A 25095-nucleotide genomic window follows, 5' to 3' on the forward strand; every position below is an offset into this window, starting at 1 on the left:
AGAAATCTTTTATATGTCCTCATCTCGCGATATTTGGACACATGCATTGCGAGCGTATTCTCCCATTTTGTCGGATGTGAGCGGAGTCTGCGCGGAACAACCTCTGCATCCCAGCAACCCATCACCTGCCCCTCTGCCGGTTTTAGTTTCAGCACTGCTGCATTCTTTACGCTTACTACGTTATAGCACATAACCCGCCGTCATGGCTGATGCAGCTGTGTCTTTCGCAAAGGACTTTTTGGCTGGTGGAGTCGCCGCTGCAATCTCTAAAACGGCAGTTGCACCAATTGAGAGAGTGAAATTGCTACTGCAGGTAAGAACATAATGTGCGCGATACCAACATGTCTTATGTGTGACATGTAATGACTTTGTTATACATACGTATTTTATATCATTTGACTTTACCCATGACATTGTTCATTTTGTGCAGATGAATTGTATGTGCCGGTGTAGATTAGTCACTGTTCGGAATTTCTCCTTGGGAGGCCATATTGAAGTCCTCTGCATGTATCATCCCAGCATCCCGTTAGCATCATCTGCGCTGCTGATGCTGATTCTGAGGCCTGCCGCACTGCCCTGTGTGATAGTTCGCCCACTTCAGACAGCAGTAGCGTAACAAGCGTCACACTGTGAAAAATTACGCAGAAAGCGCATCATATTCTATTCTAGTTTATGACAGAACACAATATTGCGATTAAGGATATTTTTGGATCGTGGACTGAACAACGAAATCGTTATTCAGATATTGACAAGCTGCGACAGCTAACGTAAACCTAGCATGCACATCTGCAACCTTGCTTTTCTTGCTCGCCGCGGTCATCATCTGCAATCCTTTCACATTTCGTAGCGAAGTCTCCTACCTGTCGAAAATGTATGACTCAAGGTTGCAATTAGAATGCACATCGTGTGGATGGCAGATTGCGCACATTCGTCCAAGCATCATTGCGTGGATAATGACCAATGCATTTGTACTTGATCAATGTCGGACATGTGTGCTAAATAATTGATAGGCCCAATGAAGCCGTGGGAAAAAATACTGGAGATGAAACTCTTGCATTGTGGGACCTGGTTGGCCTTTGTTATTAACCATGTTTTAACCTTGCCTATCCTCAGGTTCAACATGCCAGCAAGCAAATCGCCGCCGACCAGCAGTACAAAGGAATTATGGACTGTGTCGTGCGTATCCCTAAAGAACAAGGCTTTGTGTCTTTCTGGCGCGGTAATATGGCCAATGTCATCCGCTACTTTCCTACACAGGCCCTCAACTTCGCTTTCAAGGATAAGTACAAGAAGATTTTCCTCGGCGGTGTAGACAAACACACACAATTCTGGCGTTATTTTGCCGGTAACCTTGCGTCCGGAGGGGCTGCGGGAGCGACCTCTCTCTGTTTCGTGTACCCACTCGACTTTGCCCGTACCCGCTTGGCTGCCGATGTGGGCAAGGCCGGAGCCGGCAGGGAGTTCAGTGGCCTGGGTGACTGCTTGGTGAAGATATCTAAATCAGACGGGATCAAGGGCCTGTACCAGGGATTCAGCGTTTCCGTGCAGGGCATCATCATTTACAGGGCAGCCTACTTTGGCGTCTATGACACAGCGAAAGGTAAATTAGGCCACTGAGTACCCTACACAAAAAATGGGAGTAGGCCTAAGAGATATTTAAGAATAACAGGCCCTCTTCTAAATTAATATTTCACCACCACCAGTTTTTAAATAAACAATAGATGGATATCTCTATTCTCAAATATAATTTTATGACAAGTGACATTTTTGTCAGTTCTTTGTCTGTTTTTGAGTCTGAACGTTTTGCTCATAGGAAGATAGGACTACTTAAAAGGAGACTTTTATCACAGACAAATTTAGTCCAACAACAGTTTGCACTTTGCAAACCTCAGCCTTAAAATATGTAAGGTTGTCCAGATGTATTGCCTTTAGGTAGTGCATCTAAAGTCCTCTGTCTCTAGCATTCATTATTAGAAGTTAAATATAAATAAAACATCTGTAATCTGTCTTAATAATGTACCTACATAATATGTATACCTGAATGTGTATTTGTTTAGTGTAACTGCTCATCCTCCTGTGTGCAGGTATGCTTCCAGACCCCAAGAACACTCACATTATGGTTAGCTGGATGATTGCCCAGTCTGTCACTGCGGTCGCTGGTCTTGTCTCCTACCCCTTCGACACGGTCAGGCGTCGTATGATGATGCAGTCAGGACGCAAAGGAGGTAAAGCTGTTGAGCGCACACACACACACACACACACACACACACACAAACACACACACACAAACACACACAAACACACACACACACACACACACACTTATTACTGGTACCCTCTTTGTACCACTTTCTCTGCATGTCTACCTGTAATACACACACACACACACATACTTGTGAACATAACATTTCTTTCCTCACTCTTCACATACCGACTTGATTACTGCTTTCATGCTTATTTTGCATGTATTATGTATTACACACACACATACATTCAGAGCAACACAAACAAACATAGCCATTGGGCTCAGTAAAGGGTGCTACGTATGTGTGCTTCACACTGGTAACCACAACTCAAGTCTTTTTTGTAGATTTCCTCAATGAGGTCCCCCTCTTCACAGCCCTCTTCATAATGAGTGTCTCTTTTGAAGTTGTGGCCTGCGCTTTGCCAACCCCAACAGACAGACACACTCACACACACACACACACACACACACACACACAAACACACACACACACACACACGCAGCCTTCCTCTCTCTCACTCTCTCTGTTTCTGAGTAACTCCCTCATAATAACCGTCTTTATATCCGCCCGGTCCGCTTGAGTCTTTGTTCTCTCTCTCTCTCTCTCTCTCCACACAGCTGACATTATGTACACTGGGACTCTGGACTGCTGGAGGAAGATCGCCCGCGATGAGGGCGGCAAGGCCTTCTTCAAAGGCGCCCTGTCTAACGTCCTGCGAGGCATGGGCGGTGCATTCGTGCTGGTGCTCTATGACGAGATCAAGAAGTATACTTAAGTGTCACCTGATGCACCCCCCCTCCCTTCTCCCCCGATACCCCCTGCCAACCCAACCCAACCCACTCGGTAAGGAAGGGAAGAGGGGGTTTATATTAAATCATAATCACTATGATCAAGTACAGTATGTAGAGTAGCTGTAACCACTTAAAGTTTATGAAGCTTTGACCAAACCCCCATCCTCCCAACGAAGAATGTGTGGGGTCTAGGTTATATCTAGTGCTAGAGGACAGATGTTTGACCAAGCCCTCCAGTTATTTATCTGTGTACTTGTCAATTTAAACACGGTGTAATTTTATTGCAATATTTGTTTGTCTGTTCATCTGTCTGATTGCACTGATAATGCATTTATTTTTGTTTCTCAACATGACCCCGCCAAAATTATAATAAAAAATGTTGGGAAAGATTGTCTCTGTCCTGTTATTATGACCGCTGCGCAGTGAAGAGGCGGTCATATAAGTTTAGTTAGAGTTTTTTTTTTTTGTTTTTTTTATATAGTTTTTTTCCAATAATTTTGTGTCAACGATTCCCAGGACACCGAAAGGCCGGGGTGCACGAAACCTATGGGCATGTAGCCTCACAAGGATGACACGGAACCTTTGTTTTGATCCGTCGCCCCCCTGCCGGACTGGACTGGACTGAAAGGAGGGTAGGGCGGACACAGTTTTCTGTGAATATCTGGAGAACCGTAGGGGCTAGGAGGACCACATTTTTTGTATGTTGGCTTCTGGGGGCCATGTCAACCCATCCTATATCCACTCATAGCGCCACCTAGTTAAAAATGAAAAAGCAAAAACGAGCCAGTAATAACAGGTATCTTTGGCTGACAGGTTCAAAACTGCACAGAATTTGAAGTGTAGGATCATTATGAATGCATGCCATGGAATTCCGTTCATGGGGGACCATACAATAAATGAATGTTTACATTTAGTGACTACACTACACATGCAGGCACACACACACACATAAACGCACAGACACACACACAAGATCCAAACGTTTTGGGAAGAAGGATTGATAATGTAATAGCTTCATCAAGCTTACATGCCTTTACAAGACCTGCATGGTAAGTTAGGATATTACACCGAACACTTAAGGATAAACAAAACATCTTTATTACACCTATTACTCACACACACACACACACACTTACAAGTGAACATACACACACACACACACGCAGGCAAGCAGACACACACACCCCATTACCCCACACACACTCACAAGCAAAAACTCACACACAGAGAAACACACACAAAAGCAAACGCACACACTCATTTACATACACAAAAGTTGCAAGAGTAGAAGATGAAGACAAAAAGACAAAAGTGATTTATTTTTGCGGAGAGAATGTGCAGGACTGAGCGGCGGTCATATTTTCATTACATGTTACTTATTGTGCTGTCATGTCTGTGTCGCATTGTAAGAATGTAGTGTGCTCAAAGGCATAGTTTCAATGTGTCTTTGGAAAATAGTTGGACACTGGAAGAAGTCTTAAATGAGCAGTAAAAAATATTAAATGGAAATGATAGCTTCAGCGAAAGTTCTACTAGGAAGACTCGTAGTGTAGCTTACTCCTCCCATGCTTACACGGAGCCAATCTTAGCTTTGCCTACTTTCGGGAAAGCCCTGCAATCTGATCATTCACTCATTCAATCAGCGCTAGCCTATAGGAATTCAGTGGGCTCTTTAAATATGTACCACCTAACACTGCTTCTGCTTCTCAGTACGCTGACTTTGACGTCCCCTCCACCTCCCCTCCAGCCACCTCTGCCAGCAGTCCACGTCCATCGGGCACGGTCTGCCTACCACATCATCTTCCTTCAGCCACCGCCACCAGTTGGTCCCCGTCTCGTCGTGGGGGGTAGGCTCCCCGCCCCTGCCTTCATCCATCGGCAGGAGACGAGATCCGCTCATCGCTGGACGGATCCGAGACGGGGCCTACGCCAAAGACTGTTACCTATTCAGGACTCTATCATGCTTGCATCCAAGCCGTTCCTTTACTAATTAAATTGTTAACTGATTCTATTCTGTCTACTGAGTCTTTCTGGTAGAACTGCTATTCCTAACAGTCTAGTTTTAACTTGGCACTTTTACAACCTATTTTTTTTGCCCAACATTCCAAAATATATTTGTAAAATACTATTTATAACGGTAAAACACTTTACAGTTTTCACAAAAATACCATTTTTGTCATTTCCATGTGGACAGCACCTTCCAGACCCAAATCCAAAAGTTTAAGGGTCTGGCCATGAATAATGTAATGGACCAACTCGAGGAGTGGCACCAAGCATGCATTTGAAAATCTCACTGCATGCAATTGGATAACAATATATGACCAATGTTTACTGACTGATTCCGGACTTCGACGCAATTGGATAACGCTACGACTGTCATCTGTTTAGCTCGCCTCTGGCCCGTCTATATCAGATCCACCGATGTGATTGGTGCCCCACAATACAAGGGGCATAAGTAATGAGCATCATCTCTCAATGCCAGAGTGACTCGCTGAGCAAATTCTGTCCTCCCGCGAGAACTCTGGATTTCCAGGGTAACCTTAGTGAGTGGCTACTGGCACAGCAGGCATGATGACTTTGTTCCTTCCTACCTTTCTATTCCTTCCTTCCGTCATACTACTCTTTGTCCACTAGGTGGAGCTACATGACTATCTAAAGTGCCCCTCCTGTAATGGTTCTCAGACTGTTTTCCCAGCAGTTATTATTATTATCACAAGGCCTCCAATAACAGGGGCACAACGTATCACCCCGTAGAAAAGAAGCGAATGGGGTGGCCACAGAAGGAATGGAAATTCTCATTAAGTCCATCCAAAATGTATCTGGAAGAAAGTGTGATGTGAAGAGCATTTGGCTGGAGAGCGTGTTCCGTCTGTCAGGCAGACCTATAAAAGAATTGAATATGACTCTAATTCACAACAGACACACCCACCCCCCTCCAATTTCTGCCTCCCAAAAAACTTGATGTCTGTCCAGACCAGCGTTGCAAATGGACTTAAACAGGGGACACACTTGTGTGCAGTCATGGTAACGGTAGTGTGGAGATTCCTTGTGACATGTGCGCCATGTTTCCAGTATTTTTTTGTGGGGGTGGATCTGCTCTGAAGTGTTCCCTTCTCGCCATAATGAGGGGAGTCATGGTTTCTCTCTTATTTTCTTGTCAATCTGGCTCTTTAGTGGCGTCAGACTGATTTTCATTATAGGTGCACCCAAGTCTCAGAAAGAGGAGAAAGTGCAAGTCAAACCGGGGGCATTTTTTAGACTACTTATCATGGTAATTCACATATTGCATGGAAGGGTAATTTCAGCTCTGTGAGTCTGCGGAGTTTTGTGTGTTATGGCAAAACATCAAGACCGTGCACATTTATTTAATAAAGCAAATATCTGGTCAGAGCAGAAGAATTCAGAAGTTGTTCTTAAACTGCTACTCATTTTCCCTCCCATGTTGCCTTGCACAGATACCAACACAGATAACTGTTACGTGAAACCTTACATATGCTACACATATGACTAGAAAATAATATCCTCCCTCACACATAGGCTATATTTCTACATGGATAGTTCCATCCCCCTTCGTATGTCTCCGCAGAAAACTAGTCCCATGTAGCCTACATGAAGGCTATAACCATGTAAGCTTTCCATGGTGGTAAACCGTTTTTTGCTGTACATGGGTTAAAATTGACCCAGAATGAGACAAACAGAATTTGCTAGAAACTAAGGCGTGTAGTGATCACACATGCGTCATTACAGCTGTGCATGGCGTTTTTGTTTACCAGTAACAACAGAGTGCCTCTCTGCATGTCTACATAATGAAACCCAGACAAGTCAATCAAGCTAACAGAGATCAAAGGCCAATGTAATTTACTGAAATGACCATAATATGGAGCAATCTTCTGTAATGTGAAGCCCCTTTCTCTCAGACAGCCAGTGTACTGTACATGTCAGTTAGATAGAGAGTTCTTTTATAGAAATGCAGCTTTGACAGACATTTTTAAATCCCCATCTGTAAGTAATTATAATAGTAGTGTTAAGTACTTTGATATTAAAATGACTGATTTAAACCCATTTGCTGCTCTGAGCAGGAAACCAATGACTACTTCCATATGTTGATATCGTTGCATGAATCATAGCTGAGTTTTGAAGCAAGATAAAGGCATCACTGAGTTTACGAACTTGGACTTTTTTCTTTTTCACCATATATTGCAGTGTACATGATATGACCGGCCTACTTTTAATTATTTTGACACATTTGCACCAGCTGCTGAAAAGCATCCATTAGGACTGAGTATATAGAAGAACAATGTTTAGGCTATATATAACCAAAAGGGAAGTCATGTTCAAATAGGCCCACACATCAAAAGTCATATTTCATAAGATCTAGCAACATTTATGTGATAACTCAGGCTTGTAACACATGAATACTGGCAATATCTTTAAGGAGGGTAATCCTGTTGAAATTATGGTTAGGCCTACTAAAATCTGAATATTTGTCAGACATCATTTATAAAATGGAGCTTATGAAAGTAAGGTAGGCTAATGTGCAAATGTTAACCTGAAATGTTCTGAACGGTTATGAATCATCTTATCCACATGATGGTGCTAATGATTTGAAAATGAAAGCAGAAGCACACATGATAGGCCTATCAAGGGAACAATCAAATGCTTCAGGATAGCCTACTTATTACCAGGTGACTACACATCAATAACAACGACCACAACAACAATGTTATAAGAAGTAGAAGGGATTAGCAGCGAATACAATAATGTAGGCTACCTACAATAGGCTACACATCATTGTAGGTCTACAATAACATTGAGTAAGTCCTTGATTTATTACTTTATCAACGTAGGCCTATGTTTTGTGTAGGCTATGGGCTGTAGCCTACGTAGAGCTAGCTCTATCTATCTATAGATAGCTCTATCGAACTGCTCTGTAAGACACAGAAACAAAACGAATATCTTCACATTAACACATTGTCATGAAGTCTGATCAATTGGGGAACATAGGTCTATATTACCATTGTCTGTTAAAATGAACAAATCCTGAAATGTATGAAGTGTATAGGCCTATACGAATATGACTGACTGTGAAACATTACCATCGTGAGATAGGATATTGTTTTGTGGTCAGATGGATATTTCCTTCATGCAGTTGCTCCTTGAGCGAGTCACTGAGGTGGGGACTTTCCAAGTCTCGTCGCACTGGAACGGATCGTCAGAAGCCCGTCATGTGGACATCCATGAGCCTTTAGCTGTTATTTTGAGACGTCTTCGTGGAGTAAAACACCTGATAGAGAGCAGCCTGTCATCGCAACTCAATCACTTCTCGTCAGAGAATAAGATGTGTGTGTATGACAGACAGGGGTACGTCCATCGACATGCTGTCAATCGCCCGTTTGGTTTATGATGATTGTTTTCATATCTGTAGTCTTCAAAAATATTAATGGAAATGTAGGTCTGTTGAGGTTAACGTTGAAGTAGGGCATTTTATGTTTGTATTTCAGTCCTCATCTAAAGTAAATAAATATCTATTTTGTCGGTAATTAACATTTTCCAAAGAAATATATTGATAATTTAATGGTGTCAGTTAAGTGATAGGTTGAGTTTAGTTGACCTCTGACATATTTGATCAGTGCCAAAACTCTAGTCAAGTCAAGTCAAGTCAACTTTATTTCTATAGCACATTTAAAAACAACTGAGTTGAACCAAAGTGCTTACAAACAAACATAAAACAATGACAATGGTACAACAACAATAATAACATAACGTGGGGGAAAAATATGAAATAATAAACAAATTGGTTAAAAATAAAATAAAGAATAAAGAGTGTGTGTGTGTGGGGGGGGGGGGTATTAAGGTAGATTAAAAGCTTGGGAGAAAATGAAAGTCTTTAAGTTAGACTTAAAGCAATGGTTGGAGAGGACTTAATATGTACAGGTAGACTATTCCAGAGTTGGGGGGCAACAACAGAGAAGGCTCTATCACCCTTAGTTTTAAGGCGTGTTTTGGGGATATAGAGAAGATTCTGAGATGAAGACCTAAGTGATCTTGGAGTGCTGTAAGGAATTAGTAGGTCACCTATGTAACTAGGTGCCAAACCACTGAGGGCTTTGAAGACAAAAAGTACAATTTTAAACTTAACTCTGTGCTCCACAGGTAACCAGTGCAGCTTAGCCAACACAAGAGTTATATGCTCACGTTTCTTAGAGCCACTTAATAATCTAGCTGCTGCATTTTGAACTAGCTGAAGTCTGTTGAGAGTGGAGTGGGTCAGGCCTGCATATAGTGAATTACAATAATCTAGTCTAGATGTTATGAAAGAGTGTATAAGAGTTTCAAGATCGGAGAAGGACAAAAAGGGCTTCAGTTTTGCAATGGTTCTTAACTGGAAAAAGCTACCTTTGACCACACTATTTACTTGCTTATTAAAATTTAAAGAGGAGTCAAAGAAAACCCCAAGATTCTTTACTTCACTGTGGCAGTTTGCAGAGAGAGGTCCTAGTGCATTTTTCAAGATAGAAACATCACTTGGAGGGCCAAAAATAATTATATCAGTTTTACTTTCGTTCAGTTGAAGAAAATTTCTTGCCATCCAGAATTTGATGTCACTGAGACAGTTAAAAATATTATCCAAGGAACAAATGCCATTAGTGTTAACAGGCAGGTAAAACTGAGTGTCATCTGCATCTATCACTAAGATAAGAAGAGAACCATTGCAAAACAGAACCCTGGAGACCAACTTCATCCTCCAAGCGTTTTAATAGGATGTTATGGTCAATGGTGTCAAATAAATCTCTAAATGGTCTCTAAAAACAAGAATACAGATACCATAGCAAAAAAAAAAAATGCTTTCAGAAATGTTATTTTCTATGAAGCACATATTACACATGTTTTATCAAATGTGTCCCTCAGTGATTACAAACTCCACAGACCCTCATCTGGATGGACTTTCTGAAAAGTTACACACTGTGATTTGACAGCATCCAGTCGCGTGAGAGTTGGTCTGCAGGATCTTGCAAAAAGAAAAGATGACATTTTTTTTTTTGTTCTTTAAAAAGCCCAAGGAAAGCCTTGTTCAGACACTCTCAGTGTCTCAGCGTTGTTTTTTTGTGATGGTAGGTTGTGATAATAATTTGCTGTGCTTCTTCCTTGCGCAGGAACCTGTGGTCTGGCTCTGTGGTCAAACAGTGAAAACAAAAACCTGCTGCTGTTATTCAGCTCCAAGGTGTTTATCATCAAAAGAATCACTTGGCCTCTGTAATTAGTCAAGCTAGTGCTAGCGTGACCTAATATAGTGTAGCTCTCTGTCCCTGATTCATCTGAATAGATGGATCCTCTCGCATTTTCGCTTTTTATGCTTTTGTTTTGTTTTCCTCCCCCCACACTCCCCTAGTTCCCTCACCTGCTTGTAAGTTCATTCCCACAAACAAACAAACAAGTAAACACGATGAGGGTCTTGCACATGACAAACCCTCTGTGGCGGCCTTTATCATGTCTGAAATTGTGGTGTGTCAACTATTGTCAGACAACATGGCACCTTGTTTAATGGGGCTCCTTCTGATACACATCATTCAAGCTGCAAACGGGCGAAGGGGGTGAGGCGAGCCCTTTCTCTCGGCTACGAGAAAGCCGGCACTCTTTGCCTTAACCCTGCAGCCCTCGGCACACACCCGTCGGTGCGCACGCCAAACAATAGCAATCAATTCTCCGACATCAGAGAGAGGAGCTGAGGAGTAACTTATAAATGATATGCATCTCCTGCTGGTCCCATGGCAACGGCGTTGACTTTATTGTTGCGTTTTCTTTGATCCTGTGCCGGCTTTGATTCACTTTTCTCGTGCCCTTTTAGCTAAACACATCATCGGAATTTCCGTCTTTGTTCCTGACAAGCCTCGTCTTACCTCCACTTCTCCTCCGTCTCCGAGGCTCCTCCCTGAGGATGGAGCGCTCTCTCCCTCTCTGTCTCTCTCTGTCTCTCCCTCTCTCTCTTTCTCTCTCTCCCTCTCTCTCTGTCTCTCTCTTTTCCTCATTCTCTCTGGTGGAGACAGGATTCTTAACGGCATTCAAAGGCATATTTTCTCCCATCTCCTTGGCGCTGCCTTGCCTTGTCTCTCTCATTCTTTTTGACCTCTCCCCCCAGATCACTTGGTCCTACTCGGGGGGCTCAGCATGTGCACTCACACACATGCACACACAGACACAGACACACACACACACACACACATACAGTACACCAACAGACAGACACACACACACACACACACAGACACACACAAACACACACACGCAGATTGCTTGGCCCTGCTCAGGGCTCAACGGAGGCCTTCGACAGGCTCACTCTTTGCTGATGCAACGTGAGCTTTGAAAATGGCATCACACTTTTTTACCCATCTTTTTTACCCATCTTTTTCTCTTCCCTCTTCGTCTTCTCCTTTTCTCTATCTGTCGCTATCTTTCTCTCTCAGTCTCACTCTCTTATCTATCTATCTCTTTCTATTTATATATTTGTGTGTGTGTGTGTGTGTGTGTGTGTGTGTGTTGAGACTACAATCTCTCGCCAAAAATACAGATACACAGACAAGATGTGTAATTGTTAACTCTGAAAGGACAAACCTGCTAAATCCCTTTCACAGGTGCCTCCCACAAACTCTCATGGCCCTGTCTCCCCCGTGAAGGCCTGTGGTTTGTTCTGAGTACCATGTCTCATCTGTAATTCACAGAAATCACTGATGGCCAGTCTTGATACAGTCCTCTCTATGCGTGTGTGTTGTGTGTGTGTGTGTGTGTGTGTGTGTGTGTGCGAATGCTTATCTGCTCCTGTGTCTATTTTATTACCAGTGGGGGAGGTTTCCTATGAGTAATGGGAGTTTTTTTTTACCCAAATGATATACCTTCCACACCCCTAGACAAAGAGAAACAATAATATTATATTATATTATATCAAAAACAAGCCTCTTAAGGCTACGTCTACATTACGCCATTTTCGTTTTAAGAAGACTTTTTAAGAGAAATGTATTCCGTGTTCCGGGTTCAGTTTCGAAGTTCATGGTTTGTGGGGATGGCTGGGTGTTTTGAAAGTGTATCACAAAATTTTTATTGCATCAAAAGCCCATGAATGTGAATAACAAAGATCTCTTTGTTAAAACTCTTCACATCTGAGCAACTCACATTGAGTCATCAAATGGTCAGAACAGTATGCAAAGACCACAGTGTTGAAAAGAGTCAGATGTTACAGAACAGACAAGGGCGCACTAGATAATACCCCAAACTGTCTCTGCACAGCCCCTTTCAAAAGATTAAAAGCAAAAAACAAAATCGATTAAAAGGTTAATGTGCCAGGCTCATTCTCTAAGGTATCCCAGAGGGAAAATAGGCAGTGAATACTGGAATGTGATCCCTGTGGTAATCAGCTGATAAACACCCCCCAAACAAGCCTGGGACTGAGAGCAAGTCAAGGAAGTGCTTGCAGTCCACCTTCCGTATGTTTTTTTTCTCTCTATCGAGAGGAAGCGAAACGATCTGTTGGTAAAGGTGTCCTCCACAGAGCAACTCTCAGTGTCTCAGCGTCTACCCAGAGTGTCAAGAAGCTACTGCACGTCTCAGTCGCTGCTCAAAAGGCTGCTATGATGAGCCAGACCACACAGATCCTCTGGCTACTTCTGCTCCCGTTCCTCAGTTTCACCGCTGGTTTTTACCCGAAAGGTAAGAGGTCCACCTTTTTAAACTCACATATCCAGAGAGGCACAGGTTATGTGGTTTATGGTGCACCACATTTTGGTATACATATTACAAGAGAAGCTTTTGGTTTTATAAACATTGTGAAGAACAACAAATATTAACTACAGGCTTAACACTAAATAAATACAAAAATCATCGCATTTTATTTATTGATTTATAAATATTAGAAATTATTTATATTCATGCAGCAACAACAACAATAATAATAATAGTAATAATAATTTTGTAATCAGGTCTGTCCGTCTGTGTGTCTGTCAAAGTGGTCTGAGGTACTTCACATTTTTGTACAAGGCCGACCGAAGGTCATCATATCTCTTCCATCCTACATAATCCTCTGGATCCAGGTCAGAATGCAGAAGCTGGAATTTAGTTTTACATTGGTTAATATTGCCTGGCAGGTATTACTGTCTGCAGTCACATTACCACTCCTAATTTCATTTTTTGGCTTGTCCAGACACCTTCCACACTCTATACTGCTGCTCTATTCAAAGACCACATTTACCCAAATTTGTTTTTTTTCAATCCTGAATATTTCTGCTCTTCTCATAACTGAATGAGTTTAATTAGCAATCATGCCCCTGGTTCTCTTGCTCGGTGTCAGTCTGTCATGATGGCTGTGGTAAATACACCTGTGTGACTTGATGTGTCACACATAAATGTGTGTATGAAAATGTTCACAGAGACTAATAACCCCCCCCTCCATCCCCCTCCACCATCTAGTGTTACTGTAATCAGCCACCCACCTGTGGGTCTGTAGTTTTGAAAGACGCCAAAAGGGCAACAAATGCCCACCCACCCCCCTGATGATATCACTGCAAGGCTCAGAGAGTTGAGGAGGGAGAGAGTGAACAAGAGAGGGAGAAAGACAGAACCCAGAACCAGATTTAACGTGGGTGAGCAGGAAGTTACTGTACATCGCCCTCACAGGAAACCACAGCACCGTCCTGAGCTACAGGAGTAACGCTTCCTATTCATGGATGAAAAAAAAAAACCTACCTGACGCTTGGCAGTACTATGGTATGGCATCTCCAAGTGTTTTGTAAGTCAATCAAGCAGACAAAATTAGACATCTACCACTTCAACTTGTAAATTGTAAATTCTCATTGCTTGCCCAAATTGACAGAACTTTTCGCAAATACAAATGTTTTGGACATAGATACTAGACATCTATACACACATTTAGTAACCAGACTATGAACTCAGAAACAGTCCCAATATTGTACCCTAATCTGGAGTATAAACTGAAGTCTAAACTATCTCATTTCAATGCAAGTTTTGTAGTACAAAACTAGACACTTGTTAAACAGTGACCTTTTTGCCATAGTTAGTGGCCTTTCAATTAGCCATAACCAATGATGCAACATCATTTTTACTCTTGTGCCCTGTTAGGGGGGAAGAGGGTTTTGTAATGGGGTTAGTCCATCCATGTGTGTGCACGTGAATCACCATGTCTTGGTCCTCCAACCTGATCAACCAGATCTGGCTCAGAATGCAGGTGCTGGAATTTTATTTCATTTGGGTATTATGGCAGGGTCAAGGGTCAAGGGTCTACAAACATCTGACTTCTTTTGTTAAATACCAGATAAAATGTGAAGTACTTCCAAACTGGGGTGTTTGTCTGTGACTTCCAAAATTTTCTCTGCGACTTCCAAATCCCACCTGAAATTCTGTAGTGTAAACTTGTCCTTAGGTAGCGTTGAGAAGCTATTAGCAAAGATCCTTGATTACTAGCAAGATAGAGCAACGTAATTCGTTACTATGGGAGCAAAACGGGACAGTTCCGGTCTGCATAAGTGGGAGTGTCACCCTACGCCACTAAATAAACTTTCTCTCTTAATAAGCAATAACAACAGATAAACATAATTGTGTTCACAGTATTATTGTCCATAATCATGTATGATACCAATGAATCATTCTTAAGGACATGATATGAATAATTTAATTAGTCATGTGAACCGAGCTAGCTAGCTAGCTAACGCTAGCTTAAAATGCTATACAAGTGGATGGTAGTAGCTATGGCAATACAGCTATGCGCTAACAAGTGACTAGTAGTTGAAGGACTTCGCTTAAACTTAATATACTGTTGCAAATTCGCTTGAGTATAAACTATCCACTTTAACTAATGTCAGTAGTGTTATTCAGCTAGTTGTCATTTCAAAGAAATTACACTTCTCCGTTTAAAATGTTACCTTAGCTAAGAGGCTAGCTAGCATGATAACAACCGGACAGTAACTGGCAGCAGCATGGTCTAATATTAAGTTATTTTATTACAAATCCGAACACTAAAAAATTACACTATTAGGCTTGAAATGATCCCAAACACTTACAGATTATGACACAATTTTCCAAAAAACCCTCAACAAATCCAGAAAGACAAAATGACCAATTTATTGGTAAAATTCCACAAGTCTCCATTGACATTAGTGCAGCAAGGGCTTACTCTGGTCTGCATAAAGGGGGATTTCCCCCCCTCCCCCTTGCAATAATCGAACGCGGAAATTGTCGAACGTTTGCGCCTCTCGCTCCGCTTGAACCCTCTCTGCTATTAGCTTCGGCTCTAATTTAAATGCTGGGCAAGGTGCAAAGTCAGACCACAAGCAAAGTTCTCATGCATGAATTAATGGTATAGCTGACCCACCTTTGTGCTCAGGATCTTTCTCATGGTATTATATTTGCAAATAGATTTTGCACAGTTATTGCATATACTAACAAGCTTAGTAAGACTACACAGGATTGAAATTAGGGCCCACAGAGTTTCTAGATGCACAAAACCCACTGCGGACAAAAAGCAAGCGAAACAACCATACATGCCTCCATGAGGATAACTGCAAGTTAGCCCCCAACTCAAACATTGATTTGCATTATCATGCATTACTTTAGAAATGTACATACTTAATAAATTTAATCTAAAAATTGTTTTGAACTTAATAGCAACTAGAAACTCTCAGGAACTTTCAGCCTCTCCACAGCTGGGGGAAAAGTATAACTGTAATCATTGATTATAATAATAATAATAATACATTTTATTTAAAGGCGCCTTTCTTGGCACTCAAGGATACCAGATTATAAATTGGGGGAAAGGATAACTGTAATCGTTGATTATGAACTGGGGGAAAGTATAACTGTAATCATTGATTATAAATTGGGGAAAAGGATAACTGTTATCACTGACATGTGTCTAAATACACATCAGTTCCTACACATAGCAACATGTACAAAAGACACTCTATTGATTTTTGTGTATAACACACTATGCTTTCTTCAACATATTCCACAAACCCCATTCAACATGATTTTAATGCTTTCGGAACTCATGTCGTAATTATAGAATGTTCATGTTGTTGTTGGATTTCAGTGTGTGGATTCAAACACTATGGATGTGGCTGTGGCAAACATCTTAGTCATGTTTTTTTTTTTTTCACATTTTCAATAACCAGTTTAGTCACCATTACCACAGATGTGTCTCTGCTTATCTGAACTGATACTGCAGGTGTTAGACGAGTTTAGTTCTTTTTGGTCTTCTAGAAGTGGATTTCTTCAAGTGCCAACTGTGCCTGTGTAATGTTTCTCCAGCTATTGATGTAGAAAAGATCAAACTAAGCATCAATGAAACTGGACAACATTTGCTACTGTCATGGAGCAACCCAGAGCCAAGTATTAGACCAGAATGCTACGACACCCACCTGCAGTACATGAGCAGTTGCCATGAGAACTGGACGGTAAATATCATGTCATCAAAAAGAGTATCATAGAGTTTGTTTGCTTTTTTTATGCCTGTAAGAATTCATATGCATTTAGGTTTCTTTCTGGTCTCTGCACATATATAGGTAGCCTATAATAACAAAACAAAGAACTTCAGCTTAGCTGTAACACAGGGCAGAGGAAGATACGGGTTTAAAGTGAGAATGAGATATGGAAGCAGGGGAAGCAGCTGGAGTGCCTGGACACGAGAGAAGTGGACCCTTGAAGGGAATTCAGGTGAATGTTTACTCTTGTCCTTTCCATACAAGGTTGAATTCCCTGTCTTTTGGTCTTCATAGAGGTCTTAGTTTGAACCATTATTCTATATGTTCTGTTTGTAATAACTCCACAGTGTTACTTACCGATGTTTGTCATTTTATAACAAATCTACATCTATTTGTGTGAGATCCTATGATCAGGAGGAAGAGAGCAAGTTTCTGCAATGCATATGTATTCCAGAATTTAAACCAATTCTGACTCAAATGTTCTTTTACCTCCTCAGTCCCATGCGACATGGGCCCTCCACAGGGCACAGCATACTATCCTGTCTTATGGACTTTAATTGCTGTGATTCTCATCCTACTTTTATTCCTGTCAACACAAAAATGGCAAGTACCCTGTTCATCTTCCCCTTTAAGGTTTTGTGTGGCAGAAATGTTTACTCATAATGACTCATAGTGTAACTCGTATAACTTGGTATAAATGGGATATCGGAATATTACGCCATGATAATGCCACTTACTGTGTGGCAACAATGAATTGAGTTCGTTTTTACAGGATCAGGAATTATATTCTTCAAAATATTCCAGACCCAAAGCATGTACAGCAGAATATGTTGAACTTCAGTCATTCAGCGGTAAAGAAAATTATATATCAACACTATCAATATCAACATCAAATATCACTCAGATCTTACAGTAACTCAACTTGTCTGTTGAACTCTCTCACCCTGTAGTGGGAAAACACTTCTCTTAAAGGGGAATGTGTGGCCATCGAGGTTGAAGAGGTTGTTATCGACGAGGTAAACCAGGACGAAAAGAAAGACGAAGAAGAGCAGAAGGCAGAGGAGGAGGAAGATGACGAGGAAGAGGAGGAGGAAAGGCAGCGAGAAAAAGAGGAAGAGGGAGAGGACATGGTGCAGTTGCTGACTGAGGAGGGTTGTGGGGACCTGCACATACTGGAGGGGGGTTCCCCGGTGCCAGCTCTTGCTCAGCCTGGCATCAGCTACGGAGGAGCCTACATCCTCTGGCCCAGTCAGACGTGAACATCTCAACAGGGAGATCACCATAGATCAGGAAAGATAACAGGCACAAAAACAAAAACATAGTATTCATGGGTTTTTTTCAAGTTTAGTGCAGCAGTTTGGAGACTAGTGAAACGAGTCTTCACAGATTCCACACAGAAACATCTCCCTTTAAATGAAGAGCTTTTAAAATATGCAGCTACTGTACAATGCTACACTCTGAGCCCCCATGTTCATTCCCCCAGAGTGTAGCACTGTAGCTCTGGCAGCTTCAGCTGTTGGCTGCAGCTAAGTAGAACCATTTTTTTCGTAGTACTCGGTGACCTTGAGAAACAGATCTATGTAAAAAATCACCAGAATTCTCCTTTAAGCGAATACAGTTTTCATGCATGGCTATAAAGAAATGCTATAAGGTTTTGCTACCATAGCTTGCACATGAAATGGTAAGGGTTTATAGAACAACACCTCAAGGTGAGTGATCAAAGGGCATGGGCCAGAATCAGAAAGTTTTTTATGGATCTGAGGTGGTTGGTCAGTTCATGAGTTATTGTTACGTTTGCATTTAGTCTCCTCTTGGGTGTGTTAATTTGTTGATTAACAAATAACTTTCAGTGTCCCGCCGGCGGGACGGTTACCCCCCTCCCCCACCTCCCCCCAACATTCTAAATCAATTGTATGCACCATATTGCTATGTAGCATAGTAATGTTATACACCATTTCAAAGCTTTGGCTCTTGGGAATCCAAAAATTACAACTTTTTTCATGTACACTCTGTATAGTGGTTACATTCTCAGATTAATTTTATTATGTCTCAATTAAATTTGATCCAAAATGCCCCCCTCCCCCTCCTCCGCTTTTGGTGATACCCTGACTTCTGGCTGCAGTGTAGCTGCAGCACAATAAGTAGATGCCTCATATTGGGTACTGAAATATTCACAAGAATCCATAGAAATTGAATCTTCATGTTGTATTATCCAATACTAGTTGTACAGATGTATAGTCTATCTTATACACACTCATTGAACCAACAAAGTAAATGCAAAAATAGAGACTTTTTTGTAATTATTCCATATTTTGTGTAGTCAGTCTATATCAGAACACCTGACATACAATCTAAATAGTCCACAAGAAACCTCAAAGTGTTACCTTTCATTTGAGACCAGGATTATGCTTCTACACAAAGGGGTTCATGTGCAGTAAGCATTTGATTGTCAGTATGCATTTTGGATAACAAAAAGTCCTATGGGGAGTATCCATAGGCATTTTACAAAACGCATGGGCATACCTTGGCAAATAATAGTCTAAAGCACTCATATTTTCATTCTATATTGATCAACTTTTGCACACAGCTTCACAAGACCTGCATGGTGCTAGGGCTCAGTTGTGTTTCTAAGGGATATCAAGTGACCTAGAGGGCTGAAATGTGGTCAGTTCAGAGATGCTTGTAATCCGGCAGAAAGAAAATATATTCTAGCCTCTGTAGCTCTTTGTCAGTACATCACACAGCTATCTTGACTGCTTCCTACGAAAGCTACAGGTTCTCAGCTTCCTATAGAGGTCCAGCACTTGATGGTTGACCCCAAAAGAGGTGGGAACAATGCCCTTGTAAATAGGCACAGAGCAATTTCAGGCAAAAACTTGATTTTTTTACTGAGAACTATGTATTTCATTCTGCTTTTTGATTTAATATAAAATGGTGTATGCTATTGCAAGAGTACCTTTGTGTATGCTTGTTTGCTCCAGTTTAAATGTGATTGTCTTTTATAAATCAGAAATTATCTAAACGATAAATGCAGCTTTTTTCACTTATTCAAAGCAGCACTGAATCTACTGTTTTTGCTTAAACTATCCTGTTGTTGATCACTCATAGTGATTAGAAGCACAAGATTGTGGTTTTAAACATGTAACTTTGGCTTTTTGAAAACAATCAGTGAATCATGATTTTTGTTTTGCTGTACTCATCGTTGTAACCAGGTTGCATCATAAGGTGATGATGGGAATTCTGTTATATTTTAGAAGATAAACTAAAAAAAAAACGTCAGAGAAAACTTTTCTAGAACTTGTGTAGCTTTAAACAGCTTTGACCAATATTGAAGCCTAATTATAAAGCCTAAAAGTGACTGAAATAGTCATCATGCCCATGGACTATATGCAGGCGCCAGTTAGAGATCTGATTGGACTGATTTCTGAATATTCTTCTTGGCTTTTGGTCATCTATGTTTTTTTAAAATGACTTTTTATGTCCTAGCATTTGTTTGGTGTTTGGTGTTTTTTTTTTAAAGCACTGTAAAGCACTTTGGAACAGGTTCTCTTCTAAAAAGAGCTATAGCCTATCAATAAATTTGAACTTTGTTATGAACATGTTATGGAAAATGGCATTCCCAGTGATAAGCAACAGTCAGTGTGAGCCTTCCGTAGGTGTCTTAGGCCTAATTCAATGAAACACTTATGAAGGAAGGTGCCTAATAACCCCAGTGAAATGGTCCCAAAGGCTGCTCTGTTGGTTATGCTGTTTTTTTGTGCACAAAGGTTGCTTTGTTGGTGATTTTGGTTCTTGCCAGCACATGTGATAGTCAATGATTGGCCACTGTGGAGAATCTCTTAACTACAGCGCAAGGAACTGAACACCTCTTTTGTGTATATCCAAAATGTATTTGATAAATTGACAGTGTCTTATTATCATCTTTATTTGTATATTTTGAATGTGATAACTGCATATGTCACATGCTTATAACATGTCATAACATGAACTAATATTAAGGCTGAAATGAAAATAACATTTTAAGTGTCAGTAATTAAAAGTGTTACTATTACATCACTGGACACTCACAGGCTTCTAAGTTAAATAATGGGCAAAGTGCAGAGTCAGTCAATGAGCAAAGTGTCTCATGTATGAACTAAAGCTATCATGTAGCTTGGGGAAGCATTGAGAAGACCTACCAGTGTGTGTGCTCAGGATCTGGCTATTAAATTAGCAAATAGATTTTGTCTATGTTATTAAATTAACATTGTTTAGACTTAAGACTTTGGGCTTTGCCCATCATTGACTGTCATGACAAGAAATGTCATTTGCTATGACACATTCATGAGCGGGTAATGTTAGTGTTGTGACAGAGGGTTCAAGTATAAAGGATTGCCAAAAGGTTGCATTAGAAGTCAGGCGTTGGCAGCTGTGGTTAATGCTGACACAACTGGCCGCCCACTCACTTTTGCTCATGGAGATGTCTGTCAGTCAAGAGCACCTGTTGGAAACAATTGTGCAGATGTTTTCTCTGCTCTCCATGACTGGGGGTGCTACTGTGGGGCCAGTGGATTCTCAATGGAAATGGAAAACCCCTTGACATAATAATCCCCCGATGCTGTGTTGGTCAAGCCATCTCTACACAGAGTGCTGATGAAACACTGATCAGTTCCCATTTCCTCCTGCAATTGAATACCTTACGAGAGGGCATATTTCACTATTGAAATCCTTCAGGACAAATGGCAGGAGGCTATGTAATTCAAATGGCATGTAGCTATTTTAAACAATGAACCTAAGATGTGTGTCAAAATGTGGGCCTTTACCAATTCCCTACAATACTAGAAAAGAAACACTTCATCAGAACCTTAGATGTTGACAACATTCAATAACTGATTGCCATAAGAGCTAACTGACAAAATAACTGACAAATCAAACTCATGAGAACTTTTTAAGGCTCAAATGAGAAACTCTCAGTTTAGCTTTTAACACATCCTATTCAGTCTCATTTTTCTTGGATGGTTTCCTGTTACGGGTGCACAGATTATAAACAAACTATCAGTTGACACTCTGTTAACAAATAGGGCTGTACATTAACTTTTTTGCCCATAGCACTGGTGCTACAGAAGTTAATAGGTTTGTAGCACAATCCACAAAATCTCTAGCATCGGTATGTAGTTACAAGCATCTACACTTTAGAAAACATTTGTCACCAGTGCTAATCTGGTAAATCATCCATAGCATAGACTGATTTTTTTGTAGTTGGACTGTACAGCTCTGCAAATTATGGTTGAGTTTAGGGTTAGGGGTTGGTTTAGGTGATGTTCAACCATTTTTTAAGACTGAAATCAAATGTCAACAAAAAATATCATCATGCACAGTCTCTGTAGGTGGACTATCCAAGCAAGGTGTTAACCATTAAAATGTGCTGCTGCAATACGACTGGCGAACAAAGGAGGGCACTCTGGTTTTCCTGATGACTCTGGAAGTGGTGGTGCTCATCAAAGCCAGGCTGGGACACGTGCTGTTCCGCTCTCAGCATCATGAACCGGTCCTTTAAACAGGAGGATGGGGGTTAATTTGAAGGCTGATTTGAAAGATTAATGCACATGTTGTGCATATTAGATGCGAAGGTTTGGTGTGACGCCATCATCATAACGGCAGTGATGAATTCCTCTCTCTCTCTCTCTCCGTTCCATGATTGATGAATGGCAACTAAAGGAAAATAGACAAGGGCTGGGAAGGATATTTAAACAGTCATTACGAGCACTGTGTATACACAGACACACGCTCATGCACACACGCACACATAAACACACACACACACACAAACGCATGCACACACGTAGGGACAAGACCCACTGGCACGTGGTTAGATGTAAACATGGGTACACACACACACACAGATGCACACACCACATACATGCACATACACATTCACACATACACACACCTCTACTCTTGTCAACCACTCAGCCTACCCATCACCTACACACTTTAGGCTACACACACACAGCCAATCTACCCCCTGGTATTTAATCAAACACACACACACACATACACTCATGGGTATAGACTCGCACATAGGCTACACACACACACACACACACACACACACACACTCATGGGTATAGACACGCACATAGGCTACACACATGCGCACGCACACACAGACACACACACACACACACACACACACAAGTGTACAGGTCATTAGCATGGTTCTCATTTGAGCTAATCACTCTCTCCTGTTTGAGGGTGCCAGATTCAACTGAAGCACTGGGTATCCAGCTGAGAGAGCGCTCTGAGTCACGCCGACCAGGGCCAAAGGCCTCAGCTCTCTCCCCCACGCCTGCTGACCTTAAACAAATCCCCGCCATCATGCCCCGCTGTGCCTCCTTCCCTAAGACACAGACAGGCACCATATCAAGGCAATGCTTTTAGAAGTGGTCACCGCCTGACCTTCAAAAGTCTTTGACCCACACAAAGTATCAGATATGTATGTTACTATGACTATGTAGGCTGTGTTCCATTGACTGTTCTATAAGTCTCTCTGTTAGGTTGAATAGTCTACAGACATACAAGTGAAGTAAACATACTGTATATGTACATTCGGTAACACTTTACTTGATGGGTGAGTTCATAACACATTCATAGCAGCTGTCATAAACTGCACATAAAGCATTCATGACTGTTTCATGAGACATGACTCAACATTCATACCAAACCATGAATGTGGAAAACAGAACGACGACAACTTGTCAAAATAAAAGTCTAACAAGGTAAACTAGCCTACATTCATACATCGATTGTCACTTTACTATACAAGTTGTGAAGTATTCGTAATCACTGAGTTTAACACTGGGAGATAAACTAGCCTACATTCAGCTGACCCGTATTTGTGTAACCTGGAACGGTTCGACATTCCCAGTAGCAAAAGATGAGAAATTGATTGTCCAATTGAAATTGAAATTGGACTTTTATTTTGACAAGTTGTCATCGTTCTGTCTTCCACATTCATGAAAGGTTTGGTATGAATGTTGAGTCATGTCTCATGAAACAGTCATGAATGCTTTATGTGTAGTTTATGACAGCTGCTATGAATGTGTTATGAACTCACCCGTCAAGTAAAGTGTTACCGTACATTCTCTTGCACTGTGAGCTATATGAAGGTTTCTGTATTTCTGATTCTTTTTTTTTAACGCAGGACTTCCATCGACTAGCTGTGTAATGCAATTGTCTTTTGCAACTTCTTAAGAAATATTACTATTGTGCTCCTGGAAATAAACGACTGGGTCACCCCGCCGTTGCCCTCCCTCCTCCCTTTTTAATCAATGCTTCATCTTTTCCCCCCATCCTTGCCTTTGAAGCACAAACCTAAAGCCTGGGGGTGGGAGCGGATGCGGGGGGGGGGGGGGGGACCACAACAATGTAAAAGAGTAGCAGAATGAGAAAAGAGAAAAGCTATGCTTGTGTTGTGTGTGAGAGATAGATAGAGAGAGACAGAGAGAGAGAGAGAGAGAGAGAGAGAGAGAGAGAGAGATAGATAGAGAGAGACAGAGAGAGAGAGAGAGAGAGAGAGACAGAGAGAGAGAGAGAGAGAGAGAGAGAATATACACACATCCATGTTTGTGGTTGTATGAGTCTCATGTATGTGGGTGTGTGGGGTGGAGAGGGGTGATTGCACTGCACAGAAATGCACACATCTTACGTATATCCAAGAACTCTTTCTTATCTCTGACGGAAGGTGTTAAGAACGCCTGATACCTCCTTTTTTCACTCTCATTCAGTACACCACTCTTCACAGTTGATGATTGCATAATGCCAGTCATTTGTTTATAGAAACAAATCTGTTTCAGTGTATTTATGTAAATGTTGTCTATTTCTCTTCTGACTGTACTTCCTTTTACTTCCTGTTCATTTCCAGAATAGCTGTCATAATGAGACTCATATTTACTTCTCAAGAATTTCTATTTTGAGTGGCAGTTTACTCTTGGCTGATTTTTAATTGGTTAATAGAAACCAGACAGTTTCAAAGTGAGAACATTGGGGCTTCAGCAGCTAGCTCTTGTTGCCAGTGAATTTAATCTTGAATTCTAAGAATAATTATCATGGTGAGATGGGTGGATAATTCTTAGGACTGACCTGTTCTGTGAAAGACAAATTCTTCCCTTGGTGGAAACTAGAATATTGATCATGTTTAGACATTCAATTATGTTTTTGTTTGTTTGTTATACACCCAATTCTCAAAATAGCAATACTATTTCTAAGTAGCGTCTTTTTTGTAAAGTGCTTCAACGTAATTCCCCACTGCTTTTCTTTATTGTAGTTCCGTTCCTCCCATACTAAGACCTCCTCGAGCTCTTCTGAAAGCAGCAACCAACAGCTTGCTCAATTAATAAATTAAGTACACTAAATGTGGCTTACAGTCATGTTTCCTTAGCGCTACTTAATGATAATCAACACTTTACACTTTTAATTATACATTGTACTTTTTTGCAGAGCAAATGGGAAGGATTTTTCCGTCCCTGGTGAATTGTTCTCTTAAGCATTTATGATACACAGGTGTGTGTGTGTGTGTGTGTGTGTGTGTGTGTGTGT

The 25095-nt window shown here is 41.1% G+C and overlaps 2 protein-coding genes and 1 long non-coding RNA gene across 3 annotated transcripts in view; 2 read left to right on the forward strand and 1 right to left on the reverse strand.

Moving 5' to 3' along the window:
- Window positions 1-70: 70 nt before the first annotated feature.
- On the forward strand, window positions 71-3424 carry slc25a6 (solute carrier family 25 member 6). Its single transcript, XM_042084390.1, has 4 exons — window positions 71-313; window positions 1114-1600; window positions 2085-2225; window positions 2864-3424. The coding sequence occupies exons 1-4, from the start codon at window positions 203-205 to the stop codon at window positions 3019-3021; spliced, it is 897 nt and encodes a 298-aa protein (XP_041940324.1). The 5' UTR covers window positions 71-202; the 3' UTR covers window positions 3022-3424.
- A 9102-nt stretch (window positions 3425-12526) lies between these two features.
- LOC121703943 (cytokine receptor-like factor 2) lies at window positions 12527-17558 on the forward strand. Its single transcript, XM_042084420.1, has 6 exons — window positions 12527-12736; window positions 16346-16491; window positions 16600-16750; window positions 17016-17121; window positions 17291-17369; window positions 17466-17558. The coding sequence occupies exons 1-6, from the start codon at window positions 12658-12660 to the stop codon at window positions 17466-17468; spliced, it is 564 nt and encodes a 187-aa protein (XP_041940354.1). The 5' UTR covers window positions 12527-12657; the 3' UTR covers window positions 17469-17558.
- Window positions 17559-19998: 2440 nt separating this feature from the next.
- The window catches only part of LOC121703944, a 51673-nt gene continuing 46576 nt past the window's right edge, over window positions 19999-25095 (reverse strand). Inside the window, exon 4 of the long non-coding RNA XR_006030189.1 lies at window positions 19999-22048. This is a non-coding gene — a long non-coding RNA (uncharacterized LOC121703944). The remainder of the gene's footprint in view (window positions 22049-25095) is intronic.

The sequence above is a fragment of the Alosa sapidissima genome, chromosome 2 (assembly GCF_018492685.1).
Source record: "Alosa sapidissima isolate fAloSap1 chromosome 2, fAloSap1.pri, whole genome shotgun sequence".
Classification (NCBI taxonomy): Eukaryota; Metazoa; Chordata; class Actinopteri; order Clupeiformes; family Clupeidae; genus Alosa; species Alosa sapidissima.

Excerpts from the sequence above, each read along its gene's own strand:
- slc25a6 (XM_042084390.1), top strand. The coding sequence starts at position 203 with ATGGCTGATGCAGCTGTGTCTTTCGCAAAGGACTTTTTGGCTGGTGGA. Across the intron at positions 314-1,113 it reads GAGTGAAATTGCTACTGCAG|GTTCAACATGCCAGCAAGCA; the intron begins GTAAGAACATAA and ends GCCTATCCTCAG. Across the intron at positions 1,601-2,084 it reads CGTCTATGACACAGCGAAAG|GTATGCTTCCAGACCCCAAG; the intron begins GTAAATTAGGCC and ends TCCTGTGTGCAG.
- LOC121703943 (XM_042084420.1), top strand. The coding sequence starts at position 12,658 with ATGATGAGCCAGACCACACAGATCCTCTGGCTACTTCTGCTCCCGTTC. Across the intron at positions 16,492-16,599 it reads GTTGCCATGAGAACTGGACG|GTAGCCTATAATAACAAAAC; the intron begins GTAAATATCATG and ends GCACATATATAG. Across the intron at positions 16,751-17,015 it reads GACCCTTGAAGGGAATTCAG|TCCCATGCGACATGGGCCCT; the intron begins GTGAATGTTTAC and ends TTACCTCCTCAG.